The 27,713-nt window shown below is 40.7% G+C and overlaps 1 protein-coding gene across 9 annotated transcripts in view; it reads right to left on the reverse strand.

The window, feature by feature from the left end:
• Nucleotides 1-305: 305 nt before the first annotated feature.
• The window catches only part of col13a1 (collagen, type XIII, alpha 1), a 74,556-nt gene continuing 47,148 nt past the window's right edge, over nucleotides 306-27,713 (reverse strand). For 4 of the 9 annotated variants that reach the window (XM_085476757.1, XM_085476756.1, XM_085476762.1 and 1 more), the window contains 7 exons: nucleotides 21,930-21,965; nucleotides 18,662-18,715; nucleotides 18,520-18,573; nucleotides 17,865-17,900; nucleotides 15,447-15,533; nucleotides 8,275-8,313; nucleotides 306-2,939 (listed from right to left, as the gene is read on the reverse strand). In XM_085476757.1, coding sequence (XP_085332883.1) covers nucleotides 2,907-2,939; nucleotides 8,275-8,313; nucleotides 15,447-15,533; nucleotides 17,865-17,900; nucleotides 18,520-18,573; nucleotides 18,662-18,715; nucleotides 21,930-21,965 — 339 coding nt within the window. In that variant the 3' untranslated portion in view covers nucleotides 306-2,906. Of the gene's footprint in view, nucleotides 2,940-4,146; nucleotides 8,173-8,274; nucleotides 8,314-14,280; nucleotides 14,359-15,446; nucleotides 15,534-17,864; nucleotides 17,901-18,519; nucleotides 18,574-18,661; nucleotides 18,716-21,929; nucleotides 21,966-27,713 lie in introns of those variants that run through there. The other 5 variants (XM_085476758.1, XM_085476760.1, XM_085476763.1 and 2 more) reach the window with 5 other exon arrangements.

Consider the following 27,713-nt stretch of genomic DNA (forward strand, 5'->3'; position numbering starts at 1 on the left):
CTAAATACTTTTTTGCCCCACTGTAGATGTTACATACACATGTTGCTGGGTTAGAGCTTTGCCAACAATTGCATTGTGCACTTATCATGTAAAGTACTACTTTTCAGCTTTTCTAGAAGAACTTACAGATGGTTAATCAAAACCTGTATTGTATATGTTCACATTGTTCTTATGTTGCATAAAACAAATTCCTGCAACAAGATTAGTCATTAGCCTTTTGTTGCAACAACGTATCAGTAATAAATTGGTACTTTGAATAAACCATGCAAACAAAAAATCAGATAAAGTCAAAAAACAGAAATGTAGAGGCTTAAAACAGAAAGCGCTAAATATTTTTTAGATACAAAATCTGTTACAGCACAAAAAAGGGGAAACATATTGAATGCAAGTTGAAAGAAAACATAGCTGAAAACTGTAACATAAATTAGAACAAGTACTTTTAAACAAATCATCAAACAATTATATCTTCTGCCTTATGGCTGAGAACTCAGGACACTGCAGCTTAAGTGATCAGGTTATTGAAGTGTATCATCTTAAGTAATGCACATATTGCCAAAGAGTTCCTGCTGGATACTGGATTTGATAAAGTCACAAATTACCAGAGGAAAATGTTTGTTTCCTGACTGGTTGGCAGTGGTTTCTGAAAACTGTTGTCTTACTGGGTGGAGGTACAACTTTCCTGTTTGTGTTGCCCTCTTCATAGTTTCACTACAGCTAGGAAAGTAGCTAACCAGAGCTTGTAGATAAGTCCACTGGTTTTGCAAACTAGTTGGGCATTACACATTTTCCCTAGCAACAGGTGGTTGTCGGGGGGTCAGTGACTGGTACAAAGGCCTGTATAACTGGGGCATCATGTGGATGGGGGCTGCATGTCTACAAAACCTTAATAAGTACAGCTAAGGGACAAATGTAATTAGATTTATAAGCAGATAAACCAATGATGCAACTAAACATATAAAACTGATTATATAATACACAATATACATTGCACAACCAGAAGGTTATTTGGAGATTGCAAAAATGGACTTGGTGGAGGATGCAGTTTTAGACAAAAGATCCAGATCTAATAGACAAACAGTTAAATAAATAAAACACCAATTCAAAAAAAAAAAAAATCAAATAAACAAAACAGCATATGATTAGCTAATAAACAACATTATTTGACAACCAAAGAAAACAAACACAATATTTAACCCATTTAAATGAAACAACAACATTATTTCATAGACAGCACTGTCAGAAAAGAAATAAATGTGATAGAAGTCTTTTCTTTACTAGTATTGGTTTTTTTTTTTGAAGCTGCATTACATAGAAGCATAGAGCTGCCAGCCAGGCAAAAGAAAAATAGAGCCATATCACATTATAACGTGAAAAGTTTATTGTTCTAACAATATACTTTTCACATTTGAACAACATATTATCACATTATTACAATATAAAATTTATATAGTTATCATTTTTGTTATAACGTGATAATTATGTATGTTTTAATATGTGATATTATGTTGTTCAAATGTGAGTATATACAATAAAGTTTCCATGTTATAATGTCATACAGCTCGAATTTTCTTTTGCCTGGATGGCAGCTCTACGCTTCCGTAGTGTTGACACTTATGATTTATGTTTAAAATAATATTGATTGAAGCTACGTGATTCATAATTTCGTTTTAAATTTTAATAAATATAACTATAATTTTCCAGGTGCACTTGTACCCAATGAAAAAAATCAAACATCATTCTTTTACTAATGAACTCCAAAACTGAAAAATCCCCATAAAATAAAATACGACTTTGACCCGAGTCTGTTTACATGGCAGCTGTCAGGATGACATGGAATGCTTCTGTACATCTGAACTACAATAACAGGAAGGTGAAATGCTGACAAGTCATTTTATGCTATCTCAATGTACAGTAACAAATGAGCAAAAAGATTTAAGCTGTGTTGTTTTTAGATGGAAAAAGAGTAATTACATTTCAATATAATGGGTAACAAATGTGACTTTTCTGAGCCAGAATAAGTGACGGGGCTGGACATATGGAAGATGCAAATGTTAAAATTATGTAATTTCTGGTAAACAATAGGTCAAAGTATTTTACAAATTATACATTTCTCAAGAAATCATTAGTCAAGATATGAATACCACCCTTTCAGAACTGTGATGCGTATTCACTACTTAAAAGATGTTTAATTCATGCACTCCATTTACATGCTACGTACATTTATACATTAAATTCTCATCTTGTACAATACATACATATACAGCAGTGAACATGGCGTTCATACAAAAAAGTAAAAAATATCATATATGAGAACAAACATGATGTGCGATGCTGGTATCACACATCATACATACAGCACAATCATTCAAAAATGGTCATAGCTGCAGTTAAAGGGATTTTCTTTTTAAAAAGGCAGTGTGTCAACTAGTATCAGTAAGGAATCATCAAGTGGGTCTCCCTTTGCATTTTGGTTTTTCATGGAAACACATGGCATATATCTGCTCTGTGAGCTGCTCTGAATTCTTTATCACAGTTACGGTAATGATTTCAAATCAAACACAACACATTGCAAGTGACCATGCTTTTTTTAGGTGATAAATAGATGAGTCAGTGGAACAGATCAGCAGGTAAAGTCTCGACCTCTAGCTCTCTGTGGTTGTGATAGTCGCATTGCTGTTCTGTCCAGAAACACTTCAATGACCAACTACACCATGGAGCAAATGTTCTACTATCCAGTCTTTTTGAGGTTACTGTGTTCAGCAGAGCATAGCCACCAGAGTCTCTGACACTACTAGCCCTGTGCCCAGCCTGCAGGAAAAAGTTGAAAAGCCAACTGGGTAAAAACTGCAAACACTATATCCAAAGTTTTCCTTTTGGTGGCTTGTGGGAGCTCATCTGCAGTAGTGCTACTTCTTTGCCAGTTGGAAAGGATGTTGACCCTTTAAACATGAGCACAGTTTTAATAAAAATAACAGAGCAGCAGAAATATTAACATTTCGACTGAACTTATGTACTGGACATCTCTTCCCTACTTCCTGCTGCCTAAGTTCTGATTTACTCCAGCCATAAAAGTGGCTAAATAGTCAATATATGCATATATACATTTCTCCTATAGTTTTAGTACTTACAGTATAATTTTTGTCTCATTTCCTGTAAAATATCTCAAAATTAAGCTAGATTTAGCTGCTAGATTATATTTATTTCATACTTAAGTAATTTTAAGTACTGCACAATTTCCTAAGCACTTTTCCTAAGCACTTTAATTATTTGTTTCCCATAAAAGCCTGACTTGCTCCCTACTTATTGTAGAGGTCTAACTCTATGTGTATATAAATATAATTACATTGTAATTTCAAATAAAATACACGGAAATTCCTTTTAATTACAGAGGAATCATGCTGTTAGTCGCCGGGCATATTACAGTGTTACCTAGTGTCCTGAACTTGTTTGCAAGACACTGTTGAAAACAAACATAGATTGTATTTCCTTTCTTTGTAGTTGGAACTGAAAACAGGGTTGGATCTTTGGTTTCATTCTATAATACTGGACTTACTTCTCTACGAAGGTTTGAACTTTGAGAGTGTTTAAAGAAGAGTGAAAGCGTGAAAATGTTCATTCCTGTCTGAGAAAAGTGTATAAAGTGTGTAGTGAGGGGTTTTACAGCCTTAAAACATCTATAATAATTGTAAAAAATTAAAGTTGGCTACTTCGCGGATTTCACCTATGGCGGGTTATTTTAAGAATGTAACTCCCGCGATAAACAAGGAACCACTGTATACCAAAAGATTCTGGACAATTTAATTCTCCTAACTTTGTGGGAATTGTTGGGAGATGGCTCCTTCTTGTTTCAACATGACTGCACACCAGTTTACAACGTGAGTCCTGACCTCAAGCCAATGGAACAACACTGGGATGAATTACAGCAGAGACAGTGAACTCAAATGCAAGACTGCAATGTCAGTGTCTGATCTCACACATGCACTTCTGTGTAGAATGATCACAAACTCATATAAACACACATCTTATCCTTGTGGAAAGCCTTCCCAGAAGAGTTGAAGCTGTTTAGCTGCAGAAGCTAGCAAGCATCATATTAAACCCTATGGATTAAAAATGTTGTGGCATGGGAACAACGAACTCGACCACATCTTAACACTTTTCACACACTCTTTTATTCTGGTTGCTTGTTCTCTGTACACTCGGCTGCAATTTTGCAGCTGCACGACAACAACGTCAGGACCCAGTTCTTTTGTCTTTTATGCAGAGGAGGCATGATGACCTGATTGAGCTCGAGTGTATCAGTCTCCCCCGCAGCCACACCACAAATCCCACCCGCCACAAACGGGATGTCACTCAAGGTCATATATATGTGTGTGTAGGCAGTGGAGCAAATACTTTTGGCAATTTAGTGTATATCTGCACTGAGCCCAACGTGCATTAAATATGACTCATGTCAATGCAAACACTTGATGACATAAACATTTGTAGTTCTATACAAAATATACCTTGATGCAAATACTTGTTCACAGTACTGTGTATGTAAGAGTGTAGAAAAGCTAATTTTTTGGATTGAATAATTGAATACTTTTAGAGTATACCGTTTGTTTTTTTGCTCACGCAGTTTTCCCTATTTTACTGGCAAAGGGCTACCTTTAACCTCTGTCAAACATTACAGGAAAAACAAGTGCAGCGGCTGGTTCTTTACCGTCTGTGATGATAACTATACTAATCTACATTTATAATATGTAGGACAGCATAGAATTTGAGTAAAAAATGCCACGTATTTTATTAACATACAGTTTTAAACCTCTTCAAACCTGGATTGCACTGAAGTTAATGACATAACAACAACCTCACAACATAAAACAATGCAATCCTCTAGAGCGCAGATTAAACAGGGTCTACCATTTGGATTGTGATACTCTGTAACTAATGGGTACACTTAAATTATTTTTAGTCCAAATCATTATAAATGTAAACTTAATTATGACTGTCACTGAACAAAATAAATATTTTAAATATCTGAGCACAAGTATGCATGATAAATATCAGAGCAAAAACAAGGCTAACTGGTGACTAAGTTAATTTAGGTGCAGCAAAATGACACAATGAATATTTGCTGGGAAGGATCCAACAATAATCTCTAATGGCAACCTCAAATCCAGGCAGAGCACATCACACACAAAGCTTTGTCAAAGAGCAGCATATAATGGATTCATTTCATCCGCTCACTGTTGTTAATGAGGTTAATGAGAACAGCTGTTACAAAAAGTGTTTGTGGATAATAAAAAAAAAGGATGTACATTGTCCAATAAGGTTACAGCTTTCTTCATAACAGGATGAGACTATGAGGAGATTGCAGCAGCAGCAGCCTTAAATGAGAGTGGCAATGTTTGGGGTGAATACTAGAAAAAAAACGGCACTAGGATACCGAACCCAAGGGTCATAAAACAGGAGAATTTGACAAAACTATTTAGAATGAACTAAACGTAGAGGAATAACACAAAGCAGCAACACAGAGCTGTTACTTTCCTGTTGTGCAATTGGACATTTAGTTTACAGGATCAATCTTCTTGGAATTAAAATTGTTACAAAATCTTGGTTGATGCCCTCTTTCTTGACATAAGTGTTAAAAGCACTTTGCAATACTGGATAACTTAAAAACAGTTTAACAGCACTCTACGTTTAGATCTCCTAACTGATGAACTCATCACTTTGCAAAGTTTGGTCTGGATATAATGCAATGGGCGACCTCTTCAGCTGAATAGGAACGGCTACACAGACCGGCCAAAAAACTGTGACTTAAAGGTTTATCATTCCCCACAAAACGACTGTTAAAATGACCAATTTTACAGCTTAGAGCCAGCCAGTTACAAAAACTTCAATTTACATAAATAAGGCTTATCCAAATGGTTGTTGCTGCTTTGATTTGTGTGCTGATACAGACAACTGTGGCTGATCACATCTACAGACAAATATGAAAATAAATACATAAATAAATATCACAAAGAGGTCAAATACTTTTTCATACTGTAGCAGTATGTATGCAAGAGACAGAACAGCTATTTTCTCGATTTAATAACATAATACTTTTAGAGTACACCCTTTTTTAAACTTCTAAAAATGTTAAACTTCTGATAACATGAGTCAACTTCTGCAGGTTAATTGTCCCATACACAGCTTCTCTCTCATTTAGCTCACTTCTAAACTATATGAAACTACATGTATAATATGCAGGACAGCAGAGAATTTGATTTGAAACATACAGTTAATAAAATATATGGCAGCTGCATTGCATTCTTGCTAATGATACTAAGATCCTACACAGCAAAAAACAAGTGAAGCAGCTTGTTCTAACAAACAGTATGGCTTGTTACATATTACAAGAGTTGTTGTTTCTGTTTTGGTGAGTGAAATTCTATTTTATTGATGTTCTTTACTTAGCACTAAAAGCCAGCACACTGCTGACACGAAATGCAGCTTCCCACCAAAACTTGCTAGGATTAGCTGATAATTTTACACTCCAAATACAGTATCCCCAGAGTCAAACCTCACGGGCTGACATCATGGTAGTTACACTCTCCTTTGTGTTTACTACATAATATGGAATTATATAGTAAACAAAATAGTATTAAATAAAACTTTTTTTATATTGTAGATTCTTCCTAATAGCCACGCTTTGCTTTGACTACTGCTTTGCTCACTCTTGGCGTTCTCTCCATGAGCTTCATGAGGTCGTCACCTGAAATGGTTTCCCAACAGTCTTGAAGGAGTTCCCAGAGATGCTGAGCACTAGTTGGTCCTTTTGCCTTCACTCTGCGCTCCATCTCATTCCAAACCATCTCCACTGGGTTTAGGTCAGGTGACTGTGGAGGCCAGGCCATCTGGTGCAGCACTCCATCACTGTCCTTATTGGTCAAATAGCTCTGACACAGCCTAGAGGTGTGTTTGGGGTCATTGTCCCTGTTAGAGAATACATGATGGGATGGCATGTCACTGCAGGATGCTGTGGTAGCCATGCGGGTTCATTGTGCCTGAATTTGGACTCATCAGACAAAAGCACAGATTTCCACTGGTCTAATGTCCATTCCTTGTGTTTCTTTCCCGAGCAGTAGAGGGGACTCTTGGTCTGCCTTTCCTGGGGCGGTCCTCATGTGAGCCAGTTTCGTCATAGTACTTGATGGTTTTTGTGACTGCAGAGTCTTAGCAATGTTCCGGACTGACTGACCTTCAGTTCTTAAAGTAATGATGGACTGTTGTTTCTCTTTACTTAACTGATTGGTTCTGTCAAATAGAGCTGTCAGCCATGCACCAACCTGACTTCTGCACAACACAACCGATGGTCCCAACCTCATAAGGAAGGCAAGAAATTCCACAAATGAACCCTGACAAGGCACACCTGTGAAGTGAAACCATTTTGGGTGACTACATCATGAAGTTCATTGAGCCAAGGGCCAAGGGTATGCAGGGCTTTCAGCGAGGCAAGGGGTGGGATCTAAAATATAAAACATATTTAGAGTTATTTATCATTTTTTCAGCTTGTATCTACTCACACTGTATCCCCTACAGTGTGAGTTGTGGTGGTCAGCATGCCTAGGAAAGCTGGAAGTGAATATGTGACACTGCAGTATAGTAGTTACTGGACAAACATGAGATTGATCTCTTATGTCTTCATGTTCTTCGGTTTAATATGAGCACAACAGTCTAAAATTCAAAGTGCACATTTAAAATAGCTTCCTGTCCCTGTGTGAACATATAGTAAAATTTAAACTAGTCTATATGCAGCGCTTGCTCTCATTATTATAGTTTTCAACACTTTGTCAGAGGAGAGTTCAACCAAGACTTTCCAAGGCTAAATTAGAAATGTTGCCAGCCCCACATCCCAGTGCAGCATGGTCTATCACAATAGAGCAAAACATAATGCAATAAGTTAAAGAGCATTATTCTCTTCACAAAATGCAAATTCAGTCACATTATCATTTTTCTTAGCCAATCATATAAAACAATGCATAGATATATAAAAAACATTACATACACACCGTCATATTTATTAAAATAAACAATATGTACAAAATTGCCATATATATTTATTTTTTCCATGTATAATAGAATAGTAATAGTAAAAAAAATAAATATCCTATGTACATCACACAAGCCATTCCAAAGTTATCGTCACTGCAAGGAAAAACAAAAGGCAAAATGTTAGTTGTTAGGTCACACAATGTTCCCCATGAAGTTAGCATGTCAGGCAAAAACACAATGCTGTGACAAACGTACTTTATTCCAACATCCAGGTACAGGTAAACCATCATCTCCCTGGAACATGTAGAGTAAAAAAGAGACAATATTAGAAGCAACAATGGACAGTATATTGAATCATTTTACAATTATATGAAAATAAAAACACATTTTGACCACCCAGCATTCTACAAGTGCAACTCATGCAGATTTTGTAGATTCCTTCAGGCCTGAAAACGACTCTATAATTACATCTAAATAGTTTAAACCTGAACAATAGCTATTCTGTGAAGAATTATAAATGTCAGCACTGAGTTTGTATCAATGCTAATGAAACAAATACAGCTGGAAGAGCGGAAGCAACCTGAGATATGTTGACATGGTACAAACAGTATTTATTTCTGCAGTTTTCATTGATGAAATTACATTTGTGTGTCCTTTCAGGATGAAATCTGGGACTACAGCTGTTGCAAGTTGTACAGAAAAACACTATCACCATAGCAACAACCATGCATATTATGGCATTTACAGACTTTTGCTACAATAAGCAGGTAAAGTCAACAGCTATTTCCCAATTCATAGGCCGCATCCTTCAGAGGACCTGGCCTTTGCGGTCTTCATGGGCCGAATTTGGACAGCTCTTGTCGTGTCGCTGTGACGTAATAGGCCTACAAATGCGGCCTCAGAAGGATGCGGCCTATGAATTGGGACATACCTAATATTTCACCGATTCCCAATTTTTTTTCCAAAAGTATGTGACAGATAAAACTTTGATGTCTCCTTCACAAAAAGGAAAACCAAGAATTTTAGGTGCCTCTATACTTAGAGATATATTTGCTTTAACACACGGGCTGCTGTGATTCAGACTGAGCCTTTTCAGTTGTCAGACTGTGAAAGGAATAATACAGGGTGGGCCATTTATATGGATACACCGTAATAACATGGGAATGGTTGGTGATATTAAAGTCCTGTTTGTGGCACATTAGTATATGTGAGGGGGCAAACTCCTCAAGATGGGTGGTGACCATGGTGGCCATTTAGAAGTCGGCCATCTTGGATACAACTTTTGTTTTTCCAATAGGAAGAGGGTCATGTGACACATCAAACTTATTGGTAATGTCACAATAAAAACAGTGGTGTGCTTGGTTTCAACGTAACTTTATTCTTTCATGAGTTATTTACAAGTTTCTCTTTGTTCACAGCCATTGACATGTCGAAGAGGTTAACACGTGAGGAGCGGATCGAAATTGTGTTGATATCTGGTGAACGCAGTAACGAGGTCATTGCAGCAGATTTCAATACAAGACACCCTACGGGACCACCCATCTCCCATGCTACAGCTAGCAAACTGCTTGCTAAGTTTCGTGAAACTGGTTCAGTGTTGTCAAAGTAGCTTGCAAAGAAAAGCGTCTGGACTTCTTTAAGTTGCTTGAAGACGTTTCACCTCTCATCCGAGAAGCTTCTTCAGTTCTAAGGTCAAATGGTGGAGAGTCCCAGATATAAACCTAGTGGGAGTGACCCCCTGATGATCCTCTAATCGCCTGAGCCAAGGTGTGAAATTGGGTGTGGGTCACAATCAGCCAGAGTTTCGGGTGTGTTCATTGTGAAACCTGGCCCCACCTTATCATGCGAATTCCTGAGGTCAGATGGCCCAGGATGTGAGTGGGCGTTAAGGCGTCTGGGAAGGGATCTCAAAACTGGATTATAGATGGCAGAGGATCCAGATGAAACCATGGTGTCCTTTGATGTAGTCTCTCTCTTCACTTGCATACCCACCACGGAGGCCGTGGAGACTGTCAGAAAACGACTACAAGAAGACAGCTCCTTGGAGGACAGGACCAACTTCACACCCGATCAAATCTGCACACTGTTAGACCTCTGCCACACCACTACATATTTCAAGTACAACGAAGGCTTTTACAGACAAAAACATGGCTGTGCCATGGGCTCCCCCGTGTCACCTATTGTAGCCAACCTTTACATGGAGGAAGTGGAAAGGAAGGCTCTTGGTTCTTTCAAAGGAAGAGTACCCAGCCACTGGTACAGATATGTGGACGACACCTGGGTCAAAATCAAGACACAAGAAGTGGAATCCTTCACTGCGCACATTAACGCTGTGGATAAAAATATCAAGTTCACCAGGGAAGACACAAAGGACAACTGTTTGCCTTTCCTGGACTGCGCTGTGCACATTGAAGAGAACGGCAAACTCAACATCGAAGTTTACCGGAAGCCCACACACATGGACCAGTACCTCCTTTTTGAATCCCATCACCCTCTGGAACACAAACTTGGAGTAATTAGGACCCTACACCACCGGGCAGAACATGTTCCCTCTAAGCCTGAAGGAAAAAAGAAGGAACACACACATGTAAAGGAAGCACTCAAAACGTGCGGCTATCCTAAATGGGCGTTCTCAAAGTCAGCAAAGAGGCACAGAAAAGAAGACCAGACACCAGCGAAGGAGGATAAGAAGGACAGACGCAACAACATTGTCATCCCCTATGTAGCCGGTGTATCAGAAAAAGGAGGAGAGTTTTCTCCAAGCATGACATCCCAGTGTATTTCAGACCCAGCAACACACTCAGACAGAAACTGGTTCACCCGAAAGACAAAACGCCAAAACACAAACTTAACAACGTGGTGTATGCTGTACAGTGCAGCGAGGAATGCTCAGACCTCTACATTGGAGAGACCAAACAGCCACTTCACAAGCGCATGGCACAACACAGAAGAGCCACCTCCACAGGACAAGACTCAGCAGTCCATCTGCATCTTAAGGATAAAGGACACTCTTTCGAGGATGCCAATGTTCACATTTTGGACAGAGAGGACAGATGGTTTGAAAGAGGAGTGAAAGAAGCCATCTATGTCCACTGTGAGCGACCATCTTTGAACAGAGGCGGGGGTTTACGACACCAACTCTCTGCCATCTATAATCCAGTTTTGAGATCCCTTCCCTGACGCCTTAACGCCCACTCACATCCTGGGCCATCTGAGCTCAGGAATTCGCATGATAAGGTGGGGCCAGGTTTCACAATGAACACACCCGAAACTCTGGCTGATTGGGTCCCACACCCAATTTCACACCTTGGCTCAGGCGATTAGAGGATCATCAGGGGGTCCTTTTGTCCCTCTGTGGGGGGTCACTCCCACTAGGTTTATATCTGGGACTCTCCACCATTTGACCTTAGAACTGAAGAAGCTTCTCGGATGAGAGGTGAAACGTCTTCAAGCAACTTAAAGAAGTCCAGACGCTTTTCTTTGCAAGCTACTTTGACTACGATGACCTGGATGACTGAGAACCTTCACAGACATATGGTTCAGTGTTGGATTTGCCAAAATGTGGATGCAAGAAAACTAATGAAGAAACATCAGTGGCTGTCCTAGCTTCATTCAGCAAGAGCCCACAGCGCAGCACTCTCCGCATGTCACGGGAGAGTGGCATTAGGCGAACGTCCCTTCGGCAGATATTAGCTACTCACAAATGGCACCCTTACAAACTCCAGCTGCTGCAGCATCTCAACGAGGATGACCCAGATCGGCGCACAGAATTTGCAGAATGGGCAAAACAAAAATTGGAACAGGACCCTCAGTGCACGCAGAAGATTTTGTTCAGTGATGAGGCAAACTTTTATGTGAATGGTGAAGTTAACAAACAAAACCACCACTATTGGTCTGACACTAACCCACATTGGATGGATCCCTCCAAGACTGTTGGACCAACAAAAGTGATGGTTTGGTGTGGTATATGGGGCACAACGATAGTGGGTCCATTCTTCATCAATGGAAGCCTCAAGGCCACTGGATATTTGAAATTGCTACATGATGATGTGTTTCCCTCTTTATGCACTGAAGCTGGCACGTTCCCTGAGTTTTTCCAGCAACATGGTGCACCACCACATTATGGGTGCCAGGTCCGAGCATTCCTAGATGAACAGTTTCCTGGAAAGTGGATTGGTGATTGTGGGCCAGTTAAATGGCCCCCAAGGACTCCCGATCTGACCCCCTTAGACTTTTATCTTTGGGGTCATCTGAAGGCAATTGTCTATGGTGTGAAGATACGAGATGTGCAGCACCTGAAACTACGGATACTGGATGCCTGTGCTGGCATTTCTCCTGCGGTGTTGCTATCAGTGTGTGAAGAGTGGGAGAAGAGGGTTGCATTGACAATCCAACACAATGGGCAGCACATTGAACACATTTTATAAGTGGTCAGAAACTTGTAAATAACTCATGAAAGAATAAAGTTACGTTGAAACCAAGCACACCATTGTTTTTCTTGTGACATTACCAATAAGTTTGATGTGTCACATGGCCCTCTTCCTATTGAAAAAACAAAAGTTGTATTCAAGATGGCCGACTTCTAAATGGCCACCATGGTCACCACCCATCTTGAGGAGTTTGCCCCCTCACATATACTAATGTGCCACAAACAGGACTTTAACTCATTCACTGCCAGCCATTGGCAGTGAATGAGTTAAACCCATTGACTCATTCACTGCCATTGACGGCTATAGACGTCAATGGCAGTGAATGAGTTAATATCACCAACCATTCCCATGTTATTACGGTGTATCCATATAACTGGCTCACCCTGTAGATTTTATAATAAAGTCTAAGCCTTACCTGTGGAAAGGCAATCAAGAAGACCTAATCAGTTTGCTTTACAGATTAACAGATTCATGACTACATTAAATAAACAGATTAGCAAATCTCTTTTCTTTACTCTTTTTCACCCGTCTCCCCTCATTCACATACATGGACTTCAACTTAGTACTAGAGAATTCATGTATTTTCCCTCCAGTGAATAAATCCTTCCTCTCACTGTAGATCATGTCTACAATCATCACAGTCAGAGACAGACTCCTGCCTGCTCACCTGTCAACCTTTCCATCACCACTGCAAATAACAAGCGGCTCAGAGCCCATCACTGCTGATCTCACCCCTACCTTGAACCTATCCCTTGAATACTATCCTGTATTTAATTCAATTCAGTTCTGAACCTCATCACCAGCAGTCACCCCAAGGGACTTAGGGTTGTAAGATAGAGACCCTACAATAATAGAAAACCCCAAATATCAAACAACCCCCTTTTAGAAAGAACTTGATGACAGTGGGAAGGAAAAACTCCCTTTTAACAGGAAGAAACCTTCAGTAGAACCAGGCTCAGAGAGGGGCGGCCATCTGCCGGGATCAGTTGGGGGTGACAGGAAAGAAATAAGACACGATGGGAAAGACAGCCAGAGATTAATAAGAACTAATAATTAGATGGAGAGCGGTGTGTGAGCACATAGAGAGTGAAAAAGGTGAGATAACAAGAAACACTGAAACACTCCATGCATCATGGGAAGTAGCCTAGACCCATTGCAGTGTAAGAAAGCCCTTACTATATCCTCTGTCTCCCGAATCCAATCTGGGAGCTGGTTCCACAGAAGAGGGGTCTGAAATTTGAAGGCTTTGCCTCCCATTCTACTTTTAAATATTTTAGAAAATGAAAATTAAGCCAGGATTATATTCCATCAACAAGTCTCCTGTGTAGAGGACACACTAAATCCACATGTTTGTGGATCATAAAGAATGGATGCCTTTCTGATGCAACCCTGCCCATGTATCCGGGCTTGGAAATAGCACATGGTGGCTACTGGTCCCTGTGGCTGGTTTTCACTCCCTGTGGTAGTCTATTGCCTTGTAGATAGGGAAGAATAGTGCCCCATGCAAGAAACAGTGTAAGAAACCATGACTAAAGGCATTACTATATTTGAAAATAACACTGTGAAGGTTTTAGATCCGAGGTTGGTGTATTAGTCACAATTGTACGTGATGTTATGTTTCAAAGGTTTTTAGTCGTTATAATCACTCTTGATTATGTTATGTTGTCTCACCATATTGTAGAGGAAGCAGTGAGTTGATTACAATAAATTTAAACTATCATGCAAAAGTGCATATTGTTGTTTACAGCGATGCACTGTAGGATCCATAAAGAGGAGTGTGGTTGAGGGTAGCTAAAGGCATGCTAGTAAAGGGAAAGAAAGAGCACCATACCACAGGGCAAGGGGCATCCAGCCCGTCCAGGCCTGGCAAGCCCGGTTCACCTTTTTCCCCTTTAATGCCTCGGAAACCCTGTTTGTGAAATCAGCCATTTAAAAAAAGAGTTTTGCAGCTCGTGCAGCAGAAGAGTGTTTTCCCTCCACTGCTTAATGGCAGGAAGATCTCGATGTTTCTCCACGATGTCACTGACTTCAGTTTCCTAAACATGCAGGAAACCTGAGACTGACAGGAACCGGGCTCACTGATATGGACTTGCAAGGAAATGGTTTCTCTGATTCTAATGCAGAGGTTAATGTTCTCTAACATTTCACTAAGAGTATCTGACTGGTACAAGTAGAGCAGACCATCAGCATCTTCCCCAGTCTTTGATTGCTTTGCTTGTTCAAAACAACCAGTGCACCATGGCTGGAAGAACAGAGCCAACAGTGCTGATGGACATAATGGATAAAATAACACCAGAGAGAAATCTGACAGTAGGTATGCTATTGATTTTGATTTAGTATTAGAAGCTCTTGCCTATAGCTAGTCTATGCTGAACTGTCTAACTTTCTTTACTACAAAGCTGCAGAGGTGAAGGTGCAGGAAGAAAGTTCAGCGTGGAGTGGGAATACTTTGGTGTCTCTGTGGCTGCCTGTTTCCTGTCTGTCTGGGACCTGGAAGAAAAGTTCCTCAATCATAGCTGTGATCCAGTCTCAAGCATCTTTGCTCTCATGAATGTCTTTCTTTTTCAGTAGTATTTTATAATAATGTCACACTATTAAGCATTACTAAGGTATTAGTAATGCCTAATTTATCATTTATGTAGTATTACTGCTCCTTAGTATGCCACTTGAAAGATACAGATATATTATTATGACTATGATTATGAAAATAATTATTACCAGCAGTGATAGTTGCGCATGGTGTGATAGTGTGATATTATTATAATGTCCTACACTTCCTCCTTTGGTTTTTTGAATGGATGAGGGATTTGAGGATGTATATTGATTCTAGTCGTGTTGTCAAAATAACCTACAGCTGGACCACTGGACCAAAACCACTCTGAGGTTGATTAGAAACATTAAATGAGGCAAAAGGAAGCTGTCCAACTGAAATGTCCTGAGAGTAACTTGCTGCTTCTTCCCTTTGCCTCATGGCTAAACACAGAACTACTGACATACCAATGGACAGGGGGCATCTAATCCAGGTGCTCCTTGGTCTCCCTTATCCCCTTTGGCCCCCCTGTTGCCTTTCTTGCCCCTCTCTCCCTGCAAACAGTGTATTAAAAAGAACAAATTTAATCCTCCTTACTACACCACAGTAGAAGCAAATGCTTTTGTTTGTAAGATTTCAATAGCTGTTTTTTGACATATGCAACAGATGATATGAGAAATTTTAGCGTCATTTTGATTCACTAGTTTTCTTTGTATGATTTAGCGATCTAAATTCACTAGAGAGTGGGAGGGAGTAGAAGGAAACAGGAAAAAGTAAGCCATTGCAGTTGGTGAGCAGGTTTCCTACCAGGGACAACATGCACACTACGAAACAGTGCACGTACAGCTTACACAGCTTGGCTCATTCACACAAGCACTTTTTTCTACTGAAGTGCTTTCTAGCTAACATTCACACACATTCTTACCCTCAAGGATGCATTATGCTTGGCGTTAGTGTCTTGCCCAGATGTAGATGTAGTAGATGATCTGCTCTAACTCCTGAACTACAGCCTACAGTGACATTTAAACTTGTCACAGTAACATGATGAGTCAAGAAACTGTTGGATTTTGATGCATAGTTTATTTTCTTGCATCGTGGACAATTCCTGATAAATAATTTTGTCTTTTACGGGAAAAATCGACTAAATTTACAAACTGAAGTCTACATTTAGGTGTTAAAAAGCAATCTAACACCAGGAGGGGGAAAAGTATTTGGTTAAACTTAAAACCTGCACCATTTTTAACAAACAAACCTATCACCCTGTTAGACCAAGAATAACAGATTGATGCTTTCTCAATATTAACATATATATCAAAATAAAGAACATCAATCCATTGTCTTCATTATTTAATTGCATTATATGTGCTACTTTGGCATGCAGCTATTTCAAAATGATTACGTGACTTCATCAAGTGGATTCAGTTCAGGTCAATTCAGTTTTATGTAGCTCCAATTTAAATCAAGCTGCTTCAAGGCATTTAAGGCCTTAAAAGTCTTTACTTTGATTCTAAGGTAAAGAAGGACCTTCAGGTCAATGTTTGTGTCACCTGTGTCTGCTCCTACAGGCAGGGATTAAGAGATAAGAGTTTCATGCTGTAACTTTAAGCAGAAAATGACTTTTGCTGCGGTCTTTTTTGTTTCTGTCGTCTCATCTGGATACCATTAAACCCAGTGCTTGGGCTTTTAGCAGTTTATTTCAGATGTAGTATTTTTTTAGCACCTGCAGTAAAGACACTGGTAATATTTGGTGTAAGGTTTAGACTGATCACAGTTAGATTTGTACAAGCTGTTTAAAAAACAAAGATGAACCCAGAAATGCGAAAATCTTGTTGTGCTAGCATCTAATGAGTAGACACATTTTACAGTGATGAGAGAACACTGACGAGTTACAGGTTAAAGGTTCAGGGGCTGGAGGGACTTAAAGGATGCTTGCAAGGAAGAGCAACTGTTAAGTAGGACTAGTTAAGAGGTAAGTGTAAGAGAAGGAACCCAAGACTACATTAGGATGCAGGAGGAGGAGGAACAGAAGGCCAAAATTTGTGAGAGGGAGAGAGGGCAATCCCAGCAATAAAAAGAGCTGCAGGCCACAGAGCAAGGTGAAGGGAAGGAAAAGGGGATAGGAAGACCTGCGGAAACAAAGGAAGATAGGAAAAAGTAAAAACAGCAACACAATCTCACAGCTTCAACACTTTCAACTGGATATTCACATTTAGGTGGATTGTTTGGGTTTCTGTATGTGTACACTGGAAGTGTGGCCAGTTGAACGTGCTGAAAGAGCCCACAAAGATAAAACAAAATGGAAGTGGAAATATTAATTGTCACAGGTTAATGGGAAGGAAACAGGCATTCTCTGAGGGGTGGGTATGTGACCAGCACACAATGATGTTTTAATTCATAAAACAGTTTTTTCTCTTTAGTTCCACTAAAAACAAAGGTGCTTTAGAGGATGTCACTGAGGATATTGTTAGAATAGTTTAACATTAGCACTGGAACTAAAATTGATTATGACTGTTTTAACAGTAAGCCTGACATCGAGATGCCTCCAAGTGACCATTGGGTTCAAAACAAATCCCCTGCAAACCAAACATTTTGCCTAAACTATGACTCACTGATCTTTACTTTTATGCATAATATCAAAGAGAACATTTATTTATTGAAATTCAGATATTATCTGTATATATTAGAAAGAACATTGTCAGAGTTTCTCAGAAAGAAATTTCAACAACAATTTTGTGGATGTAAATGCCAACTGTGGTAATAATATTTACCAACATAAACTACTTAATAAATGAAATTACACATGTGTGTGTGCACAGATGATCAGCCACAATCACGTTAGTTACTTTATTTTTATAATAGGCCAAACACTGCAGACAGTATGTTACCTGATTTCCCTTGAGTCCCTGTGGTCCTACTAATCCCTGTAAAAAGAAATCAGATGTCACATTGGGGACTGTGCCATATGACTGCATTTGGGGAATAAGGACACATGTTTTTATCACTGTTGTTATTTTGCCAAATACAGTACTCTCCATAAAAAAGTGATGCCACTGTGTTAATATGGAATAAACTCATTCCATACGCTTTTAATACACACAAACATTTTTCCATATCTTTACTAAACAGCTTTGAAACAGCTTTACATTTAACCAAACAGTGAGTGAAAATGAAACTGAAGCATCGTCCCACACAAAACTGAAATCCCAGTAGATGTGTTTGTGACAGCAGTGTGTAGCTGCCGCATGAGTTTGAAGCGTAACAAATGCAAACATTGGCATGAATTGTTTCTTGAACTCTTGCAGTGTCATTGATAGCAGGAACAAATGGCCTTCTTTAGGATTGTACTGTATGGATAGTACTTGATCTTATCTTTCACCAGCACAGTTCGCCTCCCTACCCTTTGATGTGTAAATCATATTGCTGTGAAGGATGCAAATGCAAATTAAAATGTTACCAATGTTAACCCCCCCCCGAACACACACTCTCACACACACGCACACACACACACACACACACACACACACACACACACAGACTTACGGGGATGCCTTGCGGCCCTGTTGGTCCTGGAATTCCAGGATCACCCTTTTCACCCTGTAGTTGTGACAGAAACCATCACCTGTACATGCCGCCTGATCTTAAACTCGATGCATCTTTTAGAATAAAAAAAAAAGTTACTCACTGTCTCTCCCTTTGGTCCTGCTGGCCCTGGCACACCTGCAGGTCCTACTAGACCCTTTAAAACATGTTAAGGAAAGTAAATAGTAGGATCTACAAACAGAATAGTCAGGATCATCAAATGCCTCAAATCAGTAAATCAACAAGCTTTCTGGTACAATGTATCTTGGAGCATTTAAACCAGTTCTTCACAAATCTGAGATAACAGAACATTTCTACAAGGTAATTTTCTGCTGGTACTTGTAGCATATACCAAGCTTGTTGAACTACTGTCCAAACTGTATTAAACGAGGGAAAATGAATAAAATGTCAAGGTTGCAGCCTTCTGTCTAAGTATGAATCAAGATTGGAGAGGAAGATCTTGCATCTTAGGCATATCCAGCATGTGCACCCCTGTCTGTAATGCAGCTGTCCACGTGTACTACATGATATTTAAACATGCAGCACAGGTATCTCTGCATGCTTATTTGCATACTTTCCAGCAATGGCAGCTTTGCAGCCTGACGTTGGTACTAGGAGGGCCAGGAAGCAGGAAACTGTTAAGGTATGATCAGAGTTGGAGTACTGACACTATAATGGCATTCTATACGAGCTGGCAAGTTGTTTTGTTGGCAATCGCTTACAAGACACTGAATAGTTTGGAATAGTTAAGACGATCTGGAAAACAACTTGCCATAACACATAAACAGCTTCAAATTCCAAGATCTCTCAGGTGCTTGTGGTGGCTGGGCCTGTATGAGATGTGGTTATATCTCATAACCGTATGGATTTATGGTTTAAATTTTCAGGTTACTGATACTTAGAAAAGTAGTTGAGGGAGTTTAATTAAAATAGGGAAAAAATAATTTAAATTTCTTCATACCTAATCAGCTTAGCAGGAGTCATTGATGAGTTTCCCTTTTTACAAGAAACAAACTGAATAACAAGTTTTTATTTCTTTTTATAATGGTAATACAGTTAAAGAGCTTACCTCCTACAGATAATTTACTTTGAAAGCAATTTGAACATCTATTGCCTAAATTAGTTTCATTTGTATGTCCATCTTTATGCACAGGCTAATTTCTTTTGTCAACTCTGGAAACTTACACAACTGCCTGTAGACAAGCCATTATTCAAATCTTTTTTTGAATTAAAAAAACCAGAGTGAAAACAGAGGTTATGAGATTTGATGGACAGTAATTGATAAGGAAATATACATATTTCTATTCTAGCTTGATTTTCTATTCTAGGAAAGCAGGCAGACATGTTGAACATAAAAACTTGCAAACTAAAAGGAAGGAAACCAGGAATCTGTAATAAGCCTGTTTTGAATTGGGTGAAGTTGGCTTAAAATTTTAAGGGTTTATTGCTGATTGTGTAAAGAATTAAAATGCAAACGAACACAAAGAATATTGATATGTTTTTGGAAAATTGTGATGAACATACTAAGATGGTGAGTCATTGTAACTAAACAGTTCTAGGTAATTTGTGTTGGTAATACTCAAAACAGATGGATGATTGTCAATGATCAGTTTTGTCATTGACAAGTAATAATCAGGTAGCAGACTTTCACCCGGGGTACCAGAAGCTCAACAGCAGACTAAGTTGTTTGGCAGAGAAGATTTGCAAGTTTTCATGGTCACAATGCACACACTCAATTCTGCTGCTGTACATGTACACCACCATTTAAGGGGAAATTTACTATCAACACAAAGTACGAAGAAAACTTTTTAGTTATAGTAACTCGCTATCTAACTATGTTGGTGGAAATAAATAATTGATCCCCTACTTTGTACATTTGTAACTTACATAGAAATGGACAGCCTCTAATTATGATGGTAGTTTCATTTTAATGGAGAGAGACCGAATATTAACCAAAAATGCAGAAGAAAACACATTACATCAAAATTATAAAATGATTTGATTTGAATTCTGACTCCAATAAATCATTCATTCTCTTTTGATCTTAACTCTTTATGTGTAGAAACCACACCTGTCCACAGAATCAACCTCTCCACCATGATGGGCAAAACCAAAGCTCTCAAAGGACGTCAGGGAAAAGACAAAAGCTGGAATTAGCTACAGTGCTAACCACCGTGCCACCGTGCTGCCCTTGGTTTGGTGCTATTTATATAGCACCAAATCACAACAACACTCGACTCAGCATGCTTAATAATGCAAGACCCTACACAGAGTCACCCCAACCATCAGATGACACCCTGTGAACAAGCATTTTGGCAACAGTGGGAAGGAAAAACTCCCTTTCAAGAGGAAGAAACCGACAACCGACTTGCTCACCTGGAAAGGGCTGGGAAACCTGTGAGAATCATGTTCTTTGATTTCTCCAGTGCTTTGAACACCACTCCTGCCCTGACCACACTCGCAGAGACTAGCTGGAGTATACAGGTGTGGACCATCATCTCACTACATGGATCCTGAACTATCTCACCAGCGTCCATCAGTACGTAGGATTTCAGACATGTGTGTCTGTACAGGCACCCCACACACCCAATACAGCACAGATGTCTCTTAAAACTCTGACTACTTCCAGCAAGAATTCTCTGATGACTGAGAGTAAAGAGAACTGATGGGGACTGTTTTGGCTGATGCAGCAAAACTGTCTATTCAACACTGGGAAAACCACCTCCAGTTTGTGCTGGAGATGGGCCTTCGCAGGCAGAAACATCTTACACCTATAGCAATGAACATCCAGGGAATTAAGATTGAGACAGTGGACTCTTATGAGTACTTGGGTGTTGACCTGACCAATAAACTGACAAAGTAGACTGTATCTGAAGACTCCAGTCTTTTGGATTGCAAGGGAACTCCCGAAGACCTTCTGTAACTCTGTGGTGGCATCTGCCATATTTTATGGTCATGTGGTCTGCAGGGAGATTAACATCCAATCACAGCACTATCTATCATTAGTCATATATATCTAGCTACATATATAGGTTTATTGTTTATTGTCTTAATAAAAGAGACTGTTCATTTATTTGTGTGAGCAAAATTAGAAATTCAGCAGGGGATCAAATAATTACTTCCCATATATCACCATATAGATAATACGTTCTCAGTGCCACTGTATCCTCCAAACCCAACTCTGTGCACTCTTGTCCTCACAGAGTTTCTTTAGAATGAAAAATATTAAGACAAGCATGGGTAGCAACAAAGCAAGCATACAGTATACAACAAGCAGGCATTAAGGACATCAAGCAGGCAATAGTTGGGAGTAGAAGGGAGGAAGAAGAGGAGAAAGAGAAAGGGATTGGAATGTGACTTGCACCACTCACCACTGCACCTGGTCTGCCGTCTAACCCATGAGCCCCCTGTATAGTGTTGTACACAGTTAGAGAGCAGAGATGATGAGGGGACGAGGTGGTAGGTAGATGGGGAGGGTAGTCAGAGTTGGATGGGGAGATGGGGGAAGGAGGCGTGAGTGAAGCAGCGACTCAAGTGACTTCAAAAACATATTCAGATGATCACAACAGATGAGCGATGAAAGTGATGAAGCGGAAGAGTGAGTGATTTGGTCATAGTGGGTGATGGCATCATGTTTTTCTTCGCAGTGATGGCTGTTCTAAATTTCACTGTGATTATATCAAAGGCATATTTTACCATTTTAAAAATAAAATTTACTTCTATACTGACATGAGCACTGGCTATAAATGAAACTTATTGAGTGTGACATAAACCATAAATTCTTTGTAAAGCCAAAGATTTACAGCAACATGGTCCATTTTAGAAAGATTATAATAAAAAATTAAATTAAATTTAATTCAATTATATTATATTCATTAAAGCTGTGATGCCACTTGGCTCAAGGCATTTACACTGCAACATAAAGACACTGCAAAGTTAGAAAGGAGAACACCCAGCCAGTGTTGAAGCAGAGCTTTACACACAGTCATAAATTGTTGTTAGATTCACACATCTCTTCTGCTTATCTGTGTGTGTGTGTGTGTGTGTCCTAATATAGAACAATTTCAACCAAAAATGTACAATCTGGATTCATCAGTCCATGAAACCTTTTACTATTGATACATACAGACTCCAGCTATTTCCTCCTGTTTAAGGATGGTTTCTTGTCAACCACCTTTCCACCAAGAACATTTTTGATGACACAATAGTAAAAAGTGGGTCAGCTGAAGGGCCTCATATATTTTTCAGGTCCTGTTTGTGAATTTTCTCCTATTTAACTCTTGGAAATCTTGGAGTCGATGTTAATCAGGATATGTACTCACCACACTTTAAACAAAAAGTGGAATAAAACATCTAGAATTATATATAGGAAAGCATATAGAGGCTACAATGAAGCATGTAAATGAATCCATAGAAATGTAGAATGAAGTACAGTATGTGGATGAGTAAATCATAGTAATGAATGATTCAACCTTTGCCCTAGTTTATCTGTGTTAAAGGTCACAGAGAAAGAGAACGCATGATGGGATTCATGTAAGAGGTAAGAGGAGAAGGAGAGAAAAAAGATTGTAACTGTCAAACACGGAACCATCATTTATAAGTGGTTTTACTGATTGTTAATTAGTTGTAAATATGTTTAAGTTAACCAGTATAATGAATCAGAAAATAGAATAACAATGATTCAGGCCTCACTGAGATGATGTTACAATGAATGTTCATGTGAAAATGTGCTAAACACAAATCTAACTGAAGTAGAAATACATAAGCTAAATGAAACAAAGTGAATTGTATTGATATGTGACTGAGTGTGTAAATGCATTTTCTATGTTAAGAATGACAGGTGAAAGATGAAAATGTAATGAAGTGGTTTGAAGTAGGTGATTCAAGATGGCGCCGAGTATGTCAGCCTTGTCGCGAGCTCCCCCAAGCAACGGCTTTTTTCTGTGTTTAATTTTACTTTTCCTTCATTTTTTCGCGAGTAGCACATGTCTCCTTGTGTACGACCGACAAACCTTACTGGACATAAAAGACTGTCTTTCTTATAACTTTCCGGAGTTCAAGTTTTGCAACACGGACGCTCCGTTTGCAGACCCCCCATCCATCTCACCTGAGACGCCTTTGTTCTCTGGCCCTGGAGGCCGCAAACGCCGACGCAGAGGGAGAAGATCTGGCGTTCTGGTTCGACTGAGAGGGCGCACTAACAGACCACCGTTACCCAGTTTATTACTGGCTAATGTGCAGTCTCTGGAGAACAAGCTGTGCGAGCTTCGGGCACGGATCTCATTCCAGCGAGAGATGCGGGACTGCTGCGTGATCTGCCTCACAGAAACCTGGCTATCGGACAAGGTACCGGACTCCGCAATACAACTACCGGGGTTCTCCGTGCATCGCGCGGACAGGTCACAGGATCTTACTGGGGAAAGCAGAGGTGGTGGTGTGTGTTTCATGATCAACAACAGCTGGTGTGATTATGCGAACGTGCACCCGGTCAAATCCTTCTGCTCACCGGACCTGGAGTACCTGATGATTAAGTGCCGGCCATTCTGGCTACCGAGGGAATTTACAGCAGTGATTATTACGGCTGTTTACATTCCCCCACAAGCCGACACTGACCGAGCACTCAGGGAACTGTACAGCGCGATAAGCAGCGAGGAAACCGCACACCCAGAGGCGGCGTTTATCACAGCCGGGGACTTTAATAAGGGAAACCTGAAGAAAGTCTCACCCAAACTCCACCAACACATCCACTTTAACACTCGTGGAGATCGGCTACTCGACCACTGCTACACCTCTTTCCGGGATGCGTACAAAGCCCTCCCCCGCGCCCCATTCGGCCAATCAGATCACCGCTCCATCCTGCTCCTGCCCGCCTACAGGCAGAAGCTGAAACAGGAAGCTCCAACCCGGAGGGCGGTGCACTGTTGGACAGACCAATCGGAGTCTGCGCTGCGGGACTGTTTTGATCACGCGGACTGGGAAATGTTTCACGTGGCTGCTAGGGACATTGATGAATACACAGACTCAGTCTGTGGATTTATCAGGAAATGCGTGGAAGATGTCGTCCCATCCAGAACAGTTAAATCCTTCCCAAATCAAAAACCCTGGATTAACGGAGATGTTCGCGCGGCACTGGCGGCACGGAACACCGCCTTTGCCTCCGCGAACACATCGGACTACAAACACGCACATTACCAACTCCGGAAGACGATCAAAGCAGCCAAACGTGAGTACAGGGACAGGGTGGAGCAACAGTTTGACAACCCTCGGAGTATGTGGCAGGGACTAAACACGATCACAGACTTTAGAGGGAAAACCAGCACACCGCAGACCACGGCCTCTCTGTGTGAGGATCTAAACGTATTCTACGCTAGATTCGACACAGCGAACACCATGAGACCGGACAGTGTGCGTACCGCGGATGACGTCAGTGCGCACACTGTGTCTGAGGAGGATGTGCGGAGGTGCTTCAGGAAGGTGAACGCACGCAAAGCTACTGGTCCGGGCGGGATTCCCGGCCGCGTCCTCAAGTCATGCGCGGCTCAGCTGGCTGGAGTGTTCACGCACATCTTCAACCTTTCCCTCTCTCTGTCTGTAGTCCCAGCCTGCTTCAAAATGGCCACCATCGTCCCTGTACCCAAATCCTCCACCATCTCCTCATTGAACGACTGGCGACCTGTAGCCCTGACCCCCATCGTAAGCAAATGCTTCGAGAAGCTGGTCAGGGACTTCATCTGCTCTGCACTACCCGACTCACTGGACCCTCTACAGTTCGCATACTGCCACAACAGGTCCACTGATGATGCCATAGCCCTGACACTACACACTGCCCTGTCACACCTGGAGAAGAGAGACACGTATGTGAGAATGCTGTTTGTAGATTACAGCTCAGCATTCAATACCATCGTTCCCTCGAAGCTGGACAGGAAACTGCAGGATCTAGGACTGAGCAGCTCCCTCTGCAGCTGGATCCTTAGCTTCCTGTCTGACAGACGCCAAGTGGTCAGACTGGGCAGCATCACCTCATCCCCCGTCACACTGAACACTGGTGCTCCACAGGGGTGTGTACTGAGCCCTCTCCTATACTCACTCTACACCTACGACTGCACAGCCACTAACAACTCCAACATCATTGTGAAGTTTGCGGACGACACTACAGTGGTGGGTCTTATCACCAACGGTGATGAGACAGCTTACAGGGAGGAGGTCAGCGCCCTGACCCACTGGTGTCAAGACAACCATCTCACCCTCAACGTCGCAAAGACAAAGGAGTTGATAGTGGACTTCCGGAGGTGCAGAGAAGTACACACCCCCATCACCATCAACGGCGCTGCTGTGGAGAGAGTGAGCAGCTTCCGGTTCCTTGGAGTACATCTGGCTGAGGATCTTACGTGGTCAGTACACACAAACAAAACAGTGAAGAAGGCGCAGCAGCGCCTCTTCTTTCTCAGGAGACTGAAAAGATTCGGCATGAGCCCCCGCATCCTCAGGACCTTCTATCACTGTGCCATTGAGAGCATCCTCACTGGATGCATCACCACCTGGTATGGCAACAGCACCGCCTACAACTGCAAAGCTCTCCAGAGAGTAGTGCGGTGCTCTGAACGGATAATTGGAGGTGAGCTTCCCTCCCTCCAAGACATCTACAGGAAGCGGTGCCTGAGGAAAGCGGGGAGGATCATCAAGGACTCCAGTCACCCCAGCCATAAACTGTTCAGACTACTTCCATCAGGAAGGAGGTTCTGCAGCATCCGGTCCCGTACCAGCAGACTGAGAGACAGCTTCTTCCACCAGGCCATCAGACTGTTGAACACTTCATAGACACCTCAGCTTCACTACTGGAACTTTAACATTATGCACTCCATACTGTACAGTAATGCCACTGTTTTGCACATGTCTCACTCTGTATATTTTATTTTATTTATTTTATATATTTTATTTATTGTTTACTCTATTTAATTTGTAAAATATGTGTACACACACACACACACACACACACACGTAGAAAATATTTAGTATACACATCCAGAAATGCATACACTATTATATATTGTACATATATTTATTCGTTTCAGATGTAGCCATTCTTGTATTTTGCTTGTTTACATTATTGTATTTTGCACAACTCTGTTGCTTGTGAAGCTCGCACACAAGAATTTCACTCACATGTGCTGTACCAATGTACCTGCACATGTGATGTGACAATAAAAGTGATTTGATTTGATTTGATTTGATTTAAAGTTGAAAGTTTAAATGTTGTAAGTCCGATAGAGAGAGCATGATAACGTGTGGGTGGACATTGGGCGATTAGACGTTAATAATGTCATTGGATGTCCCCGGGGGTGAGGTTAGATGTCACTTCAGATGTGATGTCCAGTGGGCGAATGGGGAGAAAGGGTGAGCAGTTTAAAAGTGAGGGGCGATTTGGGGTTCTTCCCTTTTGTCTTCTATGAGATGAGAAGTTCACACAGTGGAAAGCCACAGCCTGAACTGTGAACATGCAAACTGGTTTTGTACTTTTTGGCTTTTCATCTGCTCAATTTTGCTGTGATGGTTCATTCAGAAGGAGTTTGGTTCATCTTACTCCCCCTGAATCCCCAGCTGCTTTCCTGTAGGGTGATTACCATCAACTCAGAACATGGGGATAAGTGGATCTTTAGGTTGTGCTCATCCTTTCTCCAAGCTCTCCCCACCAAAGATAAGAACAAAATCAGCATTAGCTCAGACCAGGTTAATTAGATACGTATAGTTTACATATAGTTCAAGTGTTTTATGATTATTACTATTTGCCTTTGCTTTTGCTTTCTGGCAATTAAAGTCTAAATTGTGGACCTTCACTTTTTAACTCTTTGTTAGACAGTAAAGGTAAAAGTCGGAGTACTGATTTTGATCAGTGCAAATAGCTTTTACAGTTTACCCTAGCCTGTTAAAATAATCTTCCCTTGGGCCCTTTCCTCAGAAATTACAAGTGCCATGATCAACAGGGGAGCTACCGTAAACCAATGGGACTGACAGTATTTGATCTGCAAGGCTACTCAGTTTTCTTCTTATCTGGGTTAGCAGTTGACCTCTGCATACCTATTGGGTAAGACTCATAGGACCAAGAGCTGAAACAGACTTCCTGTATAGGGGTTGGGGGCCCATGCAGATCAAGAGTA

Source organism: Copadichromis virginalis, linkage group LG13, assembly GCF_057382275.1.
Source record: "Copadichromis virginalis isolate Kocher_CV1m ecotype Utaka linkage group LG13, C_Virginalis_male_GT1.1, whole genome shotgun sequence".
Taxonomy (NCBI): domain Eukaryota; kingdom Metazoa; phylum Chordata; class Actinopteri; order Cichliformes; family Cichlidae; genus Copadichromis; species Copadichromis virginalis.